Genomic DNA, 11,513 nt, shown 5'->3' on the forward strand with positions numbered 1-11,513 from the left:
TCAGCAGAAGTTCAGCTTCTATGTAGCTTTCTATACGTGTCAAACACACATTGTGGTCAACAACAATGGAAGACAAAAAGAGAATGGCATAATCTGGGATGAATTCTAAACAAAAAAAAATTAAAACCTGTAACAAAACTATTTAGGATCTTAATGAAACAGTATTTGTTGTAAAATAAATACAGTGAGAAGTACTTAAGGGGGTCTTGTAAGATGGGGACAGCCTTTTAGTAGGGCCTGTTGCCGTAGGACAAGGGGTAACGGTTTTAAACTAAGAGTGCAGATTCAGACCAGATATAAGGAAGGAATGTTTCACAATGAGGCTGGTGAAACACTGGCACAGGTTGCCCAGAGAGCTGGTAGATGCCCCGTCCCCAGAAACATTCCAGGTCAGGCTGGACGGGGCTTGGAGCAACCTGCTCTAGTTGAAGATGTCCCTGCTTATTGCAGGGGGGTAGGACTAGATGGCCTTTAAAGGTCCCTTCCAACCCAAACTATTCTATGACTCCATGATTCTATGTTGAAACAACTTCTCAAAGTTTCCCCATGTCTGTAAATAAATTTTATTCTATTTGTCTCCAAAGCCATTTTCATGAATTAACAACCAACACTTATTGAAGAGATCTTCAATTTATTAGGTATTTTTATTACAACTTCTATAATAAACAAGACAAATACATACTCAAAAAAACTGGACCCAGTGTATCAGACAGATAATTTTTTCATATTTATACTTTTAACATAGTCAGTATTTCTATAAATTCAGATATTTTAATTATGGAGTTTTAGAAAAGTTTTATCTGCTTCAAATCACTATGCAATCTTCCAAAACACCATACTATCTACTGCAAGAAATTTTCATGGGCTTTCTACCCCTGTTCTTAACAGACTACTTCATGGTAGGGAACTCCCTATCTGGAAGTATTTTGCATTTGATTAAAATCCTATAAAACTGTCTCTTACCTATGTTTAAGATTTCTGGCGTGCCTAAATTGTTTTGGTGACTGCAATGTAACAGCCTCTTCAAATTTTGTATAATTTGTGGATTTATTATACAATCAAAGTGGCAAGATTTATATATTTAAGGTAATGTTTTAAACTAATTTATTTAATCAGTCAATTTTTAGTCCATATGACCACTTATATTGAAGTCAGTTGCCTTACTAATTAAAACATTCAGTAGCTATGCATATACAGGTAACTTGGTCTTTAGATTTTCACTGAATGTGCAATATTACATTCACAAACTTGACAGACACTTTAATTATGCATTTTACCACACAAAATTGACAGGTTATTAAAGCCTGCATATACTAGCTACAGTGCATAAAGGGGATATCAGTCATACCGTTTTGAATTTTAGCATAACAAAATATTTATTCCACAGTGGGTTTTGGAATATGAAAATCCTATTTGCTCTTATAATAGTTTCTGCAAAAAGCCACAAAACCTAGGTCCTGATAAAACATTTGATGCCTATAAATTATATCCATTACTGGAAGAATTTTAATACAGTAGGCTTGTAGCAAAAAATATACATTTTCCATAAAACCAAAAAATAAAGTATCTGAAAATGTTCTGTGATATATCTAGAAAAAGAGGAGGAATCCAGTCTTTAAAAGTTAAATTCTGCTCTCACACAATTTAAATTGAGACCAATCCATGAAATTCGTACAGCTGACAGAAGAATTTCACTCAGTTTGCAAGATTAAAATGCAAAGGTTATGAAAAGTATGCAAATTCTTATTTCAGGAGTTTAACTTTGTCCTTCAGAACTTTAAATTTGGGATTGTTATTCACTTTCTTATTAAATATGACTAGAATATCCTCTTCTGATTTGTGATGTTCACCAGCTACTGCATAATACTGAGCTATAACCTGCACAAAGACAGAGAAATAGTTTTGAGTTAGTAAAGATGATTCCAGTTTAAGCAATAATACATTCATGTTACTGTATTAAAAGTAGCATGGAATCCACTACGCTATTATTCCTTTGCAGAATTAGCACTGAATTTCTTCTGTAGTCCAGTAAGCAATAAAGAACATGTCCTTCAGCTGACATTCTATCAACTGATATTCTGTTAAATAATGTCAAACTTTTTTGCTTATGTGGGGCAGGATTTTATGAACTTAAGCATTACAGAAGGAAATTCACAAGACCAAAAGAGATTAAAAACAACATGTTGTACAGTACCTTTTTTCTCAGTTTTTTAATTGAAATTTCATTGTCTGGAGCCTGTTTCAGAACAGCTTTGATGGTTCCCTTCCAGTTGAATTTACCTAGAAAACAATCACGTGTACAACATCATTAGTAAAATTAGGTATTTCCAGGTCATCTTCTCTAGTAGGAACCATCTTTCAGTCTCCCAATTTTGGAACTGGTTCGCCTACCGCAACAGTTCATTGTTATCTTACTGACCCTACAACAACAGCAGGGTGTCCTAAGCATAAAGTCAGGTAGGCTGTTTCTTAAGATTATGATAGGGTAGACATGAAGAACTCACATACTACTTGCACAGCTAGGGTCAGGATTGCTTTTACTTAACTTGTGTGCTTCAGCTACAAAGCAGCAACTCTTACGTGGTGCAGGAATGGTTGGCAAGATTCTGTCCCCTCAACCTCAGAGCGCAAGTAGTGAATTTCACACAGCACCCACTTCAGAGGTCATTAATCGGTAGTTTCCAAATAAATAATCTGTATGTTCAAGTACAGACATTTCACAACAGTAATAGTGTGTCAGATGATAGGCATAAGTAGGTTTATCTAAGCATAAACTAAGGTCAAACACAACTGAAATCCAATTTATGATTCACTGAGAAAAAATGGGGATATAAGAGATAGAAAGAGATATAAGAGAGCAGTTACCCTTTTTCACTACGTTGGCTAGCATGCATGGCAGCAGGGAAGAGACCTGATGTGGTGAAACAAACATGCCAAATCCCCCACTGCCCAGTGAATGCAAGTGTAGCCAAAGGTTGCCAGCACAGCAGAAAAAACAAATGGGAGAAGTCACTCAGCATCAGGTGTTAAGTGTAGCACAGGCTACTTACTCTGGAACAGAGCTGTATACTGAATATACATATGTATATATATACTAAGGCACAATTTAATTCATGGCTTGCTGCAAAAGCACCATTTTATATTCTGCACTAGGTCTTTTGCAGAATAGTTTTGTTAACTATCTAAACTCCCCCTTTAAGAATACCTTTACCTGTTCCCACATTTTCTTCGTTGCTGTTGTTTTCTGTTTCCATGTCTTTTGAAGTGTTTTCAGTTTTAATTTTCTTTGTTGTGATATGAGGTTCCTCTAGAAATGGAATTGGATAAACATACACAAAAGATTATAAAACTAGAAGAAAAGTTCTGATGTGACTTAAAGCTTCTGTTCTTGTAACACAAGTTTATATTCGCTAAGAAGTTCAGATTTTGTAAAAGGACTGTGCAACCACAGTGTTAAAAAATAATCTAATTTGTATATATTACTTAATACTTAAAAAATTCCACTAAAGTAGATTATTGAGCTTTAAGGCATTGAAAAAAAGCATCTTGAAAACAACCAAGAATATAAGGTGTAGGATAGATACCTTCTGCGTGCTTATGTTTGCGTTTCTTTACATTTATTTCCTCTTTTACTTCATTTGGATGGCCATTTCCATTTATTTCAAATTCATTCTCCAAGCTCTCCTTTTCCTGTTTTGACTTTTTACTCTTTTTTACTTCTGACTGGTTTTCTAATTTCAAGTCTTTTTTCTCCTTCTTTTTGTTCTTTTGTCTGTCTTCTTTTCGTTCCCTCTTATTCTTTTTCCTCTTATTTTTATCATCTGTAATTCCATTTTCTTTTGCCATTGTTTTTTCCCCAGTTTCTGCAGACTGCCCCTCTTCCTTCTGTTGTGGTTTGTCTTGTTTTTTCTCACTTGAAGTCTTTTGTTGAAAGAGAGATTATTACAATTTGTACATGCCTTTTTTGACATTGCAACTTTTCTCTACTACATCATTCATTAAAAACATTAATATCCTGAATTCAATTAAATTGCTCACATGTGGTGACACCAGTTACCAGTTCCTGGGCTTATAATAATTTTGTTGTAGAAGAACTAATATATTAGTGAACATTTTAATTTTAAATTAAACTTTAATTTTAATAATTACAAGTGAAATGACTGAAATGTTAATGTGGTTACTTAGAGAATACATGTTTATATAAGCAACTTAATAGCAAGATGTTTTTGTAAAGAGTAATTTCAATTCAAATTCCACTTAAGAACTTCTTTTGAGTACATACACTTCAAAACATCTATTACAAAGAGTATCTTGAGATGTTTTTGAGAACTCTTAAAGGTGTACCGAAACGATCTGAGCAAGAAAGTTGTGTTATATATTTTACTTTAATGCTTTATCCTATGGAAAATGTAAATTGTTTTCTTGTTTTTAAATAAAATAATTGTTCAGATTTAAGATTTTTTTTTTAAAATTGGTTTAAATCATGAAGGAACTGCTTATGGCTTTGGTGAAGTTGTATTGACTCAGAATTAATGTTCCAGCAAGACAATGTACTTAAAATTCATTACCCAGAGTTTATGTTACATTCAAATCCTTGAAAAAATAGTATTTCTTTCCTTCCTGGCTCTTACATTTGGATTCTTCAGAAAAACTACAAATAGATTTAACTGGAGTCATCAAATCAGGAACATGAAGCATGATCAACAAGGGATTAATATCAAAGCTATGCCTGCACTTCCTCAAAAGAAGCTTGGAGCAGGAAGACAGCAATCTTTACATCAACAGAGAAATAAGTTTCTGTAACAGCTTTCTAGTAGCAGGAATAGGTGTAAACAATCAAACAAAACAACAGCCTACCAAAACATGCTAAACTACTACTGAAATAGCAAAGAATTAGGCATGAGAAAAAAGGTCACTGAGAGGACTTCACAGTAAACTGGAAGATCTCATCTCTCTCACTAATAAAATGGATATCCTCAGTGCTGTTAATTGAGGGGTTTTTTTAATTCCTTCTTAAGTGTGTGGTAAAAGATTGGAACCAAAGATAAAAGTAGTGGTTTTCCCTTTTTTTATGTACTAGTAGCATAGAATAAAGTCGAATTAGCCTTCTGATTAGTACAATGTTTCACCGTGTCCCAAGTTTTTAATTGCAGCCTGCCCAGTATGCACAACTACTTCAGCAACAGTATGTGCCACAAATTAGCAATTTAGTCTAGGAATATTACATTGTAACATAGCCCATTGTAACAATGAGACACAATATTTCTGCTAACATCTACAAAAGAGAGTCTGAAAGGTTTTCCTTCCAGCACTTTTGACTGCATTCCTGTTGTACCTCTAACTTAACTTACGTTTCTGGTTGCTTCAAAGAAAATATCCCACACCTGGTCTTGCAAAGTGCTGTCACTAATTCTCAAACTGTTCTTCATCCAATTCTGTGCAGGAAAAAAAACAACAATAACTGAAAAGGTGCACCTATGGTTTTTTTGATTACCATATATTTGGTTATTTTTTAAATTTTTCATTTAAGAATCTAATCACTTTTTCTGATTAACATCTAGTTAGACATTTACTCTCTATGAACCTCTTAAGCCTCCAAGCTAAATGGTTCTGCATAATGCCTGTGTACTGTTACAAGGCTATACCACGCCTCTCGATTGCCTCACCACTGGTAATCCAGAAGTGGTAAATATATAGAAAAGATCATCCTCGAGTTTTTGAATACAGCTGGTTATGTTAATGTTCTACCAAACCTTTTGATTGTTCCTGTAAGTTAAAACATTAAGGATCTGATCTTATTTATTTATTTGTGTACTGGACAGATGGTCATGCTCCTAAATGGCTACCTTAGTTTATTACAGAAAAGTAAAATTTAAGCAAATATCCCAATGAAAACATTTGAAAGTTGTTGGGGCTATTGCAGGAGTTGCTGCTTAAACGGAAAACAAAGCAGTAAATTTCTACTTACAATACACTCATGCTATCAGCAACAAATCAACTTTCAGGAATTGTACTGGGTTTGCGTGGTAAGGTTTTGGTAGCCAGAGGGTCTACAGCGGGGGCTTCTGTGAGAAGTTGGTAGAAGCTTCCCCTGTGTCCAACAGAGCCAGTGCCAGCTGGCTCCAAGATGAACCCACCACGGGCCAAGGCCGAGCCCATCAGCGATGGTGGTAGTACCTCTGGGGTAACAGAGTTAAGAAGAGGGGAAAAAAAACCTGCACACAACAATTGTGGGAGGCAAGAGGAGTGAGAATACGTGAGAGAAACAACTCTGCAGACACCCAGGTCAGAGCAGAAGGAGGCACCGGAGCACAGATTCCCCTGCAGCCCGTGGTGAAGACCATGGTGAGGCAGGCTGTCCCCCTGCAGCCCATGGAGCTCCATGGTGGAGCAGATCTCCACCTGCAGCCCATGGAGGACCCCACACTGGAGCAGGGGGATGCCCGAAGGAGGCTGTGACCCTGTGGGAAGCTCGTGCTGGAGCAGGCTCCTGGTAGGACCCGTGGAGGCGTGCAGAGAGTGAGCAGCCCAGGCTGGAACAGGTTTGCTGTCAGGACTTATGGCCCTGTGGGGGACCCATGCTGGAGCAGTCCATTCCTGAAGGACGGCACCCCATGGAAGGGATCCAGGCTGGAACAGCTCATGCAGAACTGCAGCCTGTGGGAAGGATTCACATTGGAGAAGTTCGTGGAGGATGGTCTCCTGTGGGAGGGACCCCATGCTGGAGCAGGGCAAGAGTGTGAGGAGTCCTCCCCCTGAGGAGGAATGAGCAGCAGAGACGTGTGACGAACTGACCACAACCCCCATTCCCCATCCCCCTGCGCTGCTCGCGTGTAGGAGGTAGAAACTCAGGAGTGAAGTTGAGCTGGGGAAGACGGGAGGGGTAGAGGAAAGGTGTTTTAAGATTTGGGGTTTTACTTCTTATTATACTACTCTGATTTTGATTGGCAATAAATTAATTTCCACAAGTTGCATCTGTTTTGCCCGTGACTGTAATTGGTGAGTGATCTCTCCCTGTCCTTATCTCAACCCACAAGCCTTTCGTTGTATTTTCTCTCCCCTGTTCAGCTGAGGAGGGGAGTGATAGAGCAGCTTTGGTGAGAATCTGGTGTCTAGCCAGGGTCAATCCACCATAGTGGAATTCTAGGTAAAACCTAATGTAAAGATTTTTGCATTGCAATGAAAATCCCAGGAAAGCTACATTAGTAAATTGCAACAACGAACTGCAAAAACTTTTGATATTCCATTGCAACATATCTTACCAAGAAGAAAGAGGCTTCTTGACAATATCACTCTCCCTGCTTAGAACATTAATTTTGTACAAAAGTATTCTAACCTTCAGCTCACTAGCAGCAATTTCACCACAGCTCTGTTAGGTTCTATTGGACGGCTGTGGAAATAATTATGATCTTCTCTCAAGACTCACAATCTGAGGCACAGAACAGGCTGGGGACGGCCAACTTGTCAGTAATCCTTTACTGATACCACATAAAACATTTGGAATTTGCTTTGTCCGTGATGCAAAGTATAGTAAAGCATCCAGTGTGGGAGATTCTGTCAGAATAATGAGTAACAGGAAAACTCTCAAAACAGTATCTTATGTTTACCAGCAAAAAACAAGGCCACAGGAATAAGAATCCTTTAAAAGAATATGGACACTCAATAAAAATTGCAAATATTAAAAAAGAAAAGTATTAAAAAATAAACAAGCCTACACATGGAGATTAAGCTTGACTGATGAGTCTGGCTTAATACTTAATTTAAATGGCACACTGAGAGTCCTTTTAAGCAAGATGTGTTTTACAAACATTGCCTATCTGAAACTCAGGCATTACACCATCTATTTACCGATGCCCGAATGAGCAATTTGTCCCACCTTTGTTAAAAGAGAGTGGCACTTGATAAGAAAGTCTAATTTTAGGCTTGCTGCATGGATTACTACAAATCTCTATTAAAACATACCTGAAACTTCACTTTTTTTCTTGGAATATTATCAAAGACACGCATTTTCTCTAGAATGTTCTGCACTTTAGGGCTTATGTTTGGCTTCTTCATTACTTCATGAATTTTCTGGATTAAGAAAAACAGAATGAAATCAGCAAAGAAGTGTAATGATCAAAAGATACATGCAAGGTATGCAAGTCAGAAACACATTGGACAAAAATCACCCCAGTACCCACAGACTGTATGGCCTGCTCGAAAGAACTGTTCAATACACTAACCTTTGGTATCATAGATCATGAGATGCATCAAAGTTATCTAAATAAATATTTATACCTATATAGGAAGCAGAGGCAAGCTCACCAATGCTTTCTGATGGACAAGTTACAACCTGTAATAGGAACTTTTAAAAGTAAAGTAACTGTATCCCACAGGTGATTCTTGTAGCGTGAAAAAGACCTGCATTAACAAAAGCAACTGTCAGCAGATTTGTTTTTGCAAAGTTCTGGAGTTAATTGTGAAAAATCAGTCTAACTTAGAGGCTGCAGTTTGATATGCATTTCTTTTGGCAGCAGTGCCAGCTTCAACAACCATTAATCCCCATAAGACAGCTCAGGCACATTCCTATGCTACAGATGCCAGCACAAGAGACCAGAGAAGGTTAAGCCAGGGCCTTGTGGCAGTTACTTGAACAGCACTGCTGCTTGGGTGGCAAAAAGGCTCTCCGCTTCCCATTATTTAAAGATGCAGCCATTGGACACTGGAGACCCTGTACTTCCGAAAATCTGTTTACTGAACGTTTTGTGGATATGTTAAGACTCCAGAAAGGACGTTCTGTAATAATCCCTCACCTTTCTGTGTAGAAAGTACTTACTACTGAGGAAGGCTAATGATTTTCCTAAGCAATAGCATTCACATCATACAGCCTTTGAACAATGCACTCAAACAACGTTTAATCTCAACAATGGCACCAATCTGTTCACTTCAACGGTGTTCTTCATATGCCTTGAGTATGCACATAGCTTTGTACTTTGTTAGATTGTGTTCTATACGAGATAGAAATCCAGAAATCCGTAGATAAAGGTAATCTAGCTAATTATATCTAATGGCATTTTTAAAGAGTTTCTTCCCAAAACATTTAAAAACTAACAGCCATAAGAAGGTAGGTTCTTGCATAGGATAAATAACTACCTGAAGGGTAGGACAGAAAGGGTAGGAGACATTTCCTGTAATCCATGCTGCACCCTCTGCTGTTCAACATATTTACAAAATATCTGAAAAAAGGGCAAGAAAATTTTCCTGATGATATGAAGCTATTCAGGATGAGGAGGACTGTGAAAAATTCCAGGAAGATCTTAAGAGAATGAGTGACTAGGTAATAAAAAGGTGAATTAAATTCAACACGAATTCATGTAAAGCAGCATGCACAGGAAAAGCAATCCTAACTTCACATCTAAAATGTCAGGCTTGAAGTTGATCACTGGAGCTCAGACACAAGATCTTGGGATTACAACAACCAATTCCATGAAAATGCCAAGACAGTGATCAGTAACAGTCCAAAAAAAAGTAGACCAACTGACAAAAATCAGTAAGAAAGGAATAGAGGACACATCATTATGACACGAAGTAAATCTATGGTTCATCCATACCTTGAACAGTGTATGTAGTTCTTGTAATCTCGTTTCACAAGGATACATTCACAAACATACACAGAACTGGGAAGACTTCAGAGGACCAAAGATATAATTTACATATGAAGAACAACTACACAGGACAGGACTTTTCAGCCTGGAACAGAGATGAGATGGGGAGGGATGCCTGACAGAGGTCTACAAAACCGTATGCGGCATGAAGAGGGTGGACAATGATCAATACCTTTTTGTATGCAAGAGCTAGGGAATATCAAATCAAACCAGAAGGAGACAGACTCAAAACAAAAAAAAGGTGTGTTTTCTTACCAGGGTAAGTAATAGACCTACCAAGGAATTGCCAAAAGCAAGCTGTAGATATTGGGAAAAAGAGATCTCTGGATTGAACCAGTATAGCCCCTCTTGTGTCTTTAACTATTATAAAATATAGTTATTTATCATATCTGTATAGTACAAACCTTACCTGAATCCACTCTTGTTGTTTAGCACCTCCTTTGTTAGTTCTGGCTTCAAAATCTTTTCCACCGTATTTCTGGTCTTCACTTACGCACCTCACATGTTCCTTATAATCGTCACCCCTGAACACAGCAGATTTTTAACTGTAGTTCACTAAAGTGTTTTAGTCCTTCAAAACTTAAGTAATCAACAAACTGAAGCAATAGATGATAGCATCTAACATTTAAACATTAACACTGCCAACGCTTCTATGAGTAACGTTTGACATGCTTAAAGTACATGCTTATGAGACTGCTGACATTTCTGTCATGCTACAAGCCTTCACTGAAAATTTCTGATTTCCAAAATCAGATCTGTCTTCAGTATATTGCTGCTTTTATTAATGAATCTGTAACTTATGCATATTTATACATGTAACAGATGCAGTTATTAATGCATATCTGTGTTTTACTACTCATATTGACATGTTTAAAATCAGAAAAGCAGGTGAAAAATGCTTGCAAAAACCTGACTGCTAAATATAGATATACTGATGTGGTAGTGTAGTTCTGAGTAAGTGCCCCAAAAAAGAATAACATAGATTTTAATCTTTTGTCAGTGAAGTACTGAGAAATATAATCATTATTTGAGGACAATCTTATTTTCTTATGCAAATTCACATATTTATATTTTGAAAGTAGACAGTAGTACTGCTTTCTTCTGAGTTCTAAGAAGTGACAACCAAATTCAGAATTTTTTATGTCGTTGCCAATCTCTCTGCAGTACCACAACAAGTAGCAGTTGTTGATGACCAGAAGCTGAAAGCACTGTCACTTATAACTGTAAAAGAAGAAACTGCAACTCTGTTTACTGCATGGTTTAGTTGTCCTTGCAGTTCAAACTTGGATGATTAAACTTGCAATTATATAAAAACACGTACAATTTTCAAATACATGCATGAATTGCGCAGAAATTGCCAAATCTAACACACACCATAGGAAAACCTTGCATTTGTGACAATCGGTGCAGAACCAGCAAGGCTATTTCCCATCCTTTACCTACCAGAAATCCTTGCCACAATCCATGCAAGAAAGGCACTGACAGTTTCTGCAGATGTTCACATGTTTTTCAACTTGCGCTTTCTTCACCGATTCTCCACACGCATTGCATGTGAAAACTACCATGTTGGTGAGCGGTCGGTAGCTCCTATGAAACAGGTACAAATTTTTTTCTCCCCACACGAGCACAGCCCTAGAAAACCAAGGAGGAGATCTTACATTTACAGCTCAAAAGAAGCACTTGGATGGCCGAAAACAAATGCAACTAACTGCGCATCCACTAACGGAAAGTCTAAGCGGTTTGATTTTTGCATATGCAAAATTCAGAAGGAAAAACTCATTCTGCCTGAAACCTTGAGCTCAGTCAACCCCGGAACCAGTAACCACCCCTGCCCTCCACCCCATGCCGATACGCTTCGGAGGCGGCGGG

The 11,513-nt window shown here is 37.5% G+C and overlaps 1 protein-coding gene across 1 annotated transcript; it reads right to left on the reverse strand.

The window, feature by feature from the left end:
* Positions 1–1,520: 1,520 nt before the first annotated feature.
* Positions 1,521–11,209, reverse strand: LYAR (Ly1 antibody reactive). The gene is made up of 8 exons (XM_010295502.1): positions 11,088–11,209; positions 10,054–10,168; positions 7,963–8,070; positions 5,352–5,435; positions 3,585–3,921; positions 3,212–3,307; positions 2,195–2,280; positions 1,521–1,878 (listed from the first exon to the last, which is right to left on the reverse strand). The coding sequence occupies exons 1-8, from the start codon at positions 11,207–11,209 to the stop codon at positions 1,744–1,746; spliced, it is 1,083 nt and encodes a 360-aa protein (XP_010293804.1). The 3' UTR covers positions 1,521–1,743.
* Positions 11,210–11,513: the final 304 nt, after the last annotated feature.

Source organism: Phaethon lepturus, unplaced genomic scaffold (assembly GCF_000687285.1).
Source record: "Phaethon lepturus isolate BGI_N335 unplaced genomic scaffold, ASM68728v1 scaffold341, whole genome shotgun sequence".
Taxonomy (NCBI): domain Eukaryota; kingdom Metazoa; phylum Chordata; class Aves; order Phaethontiformes; family Phaethontidae; genus Phaethon; species Phaethon lepturus.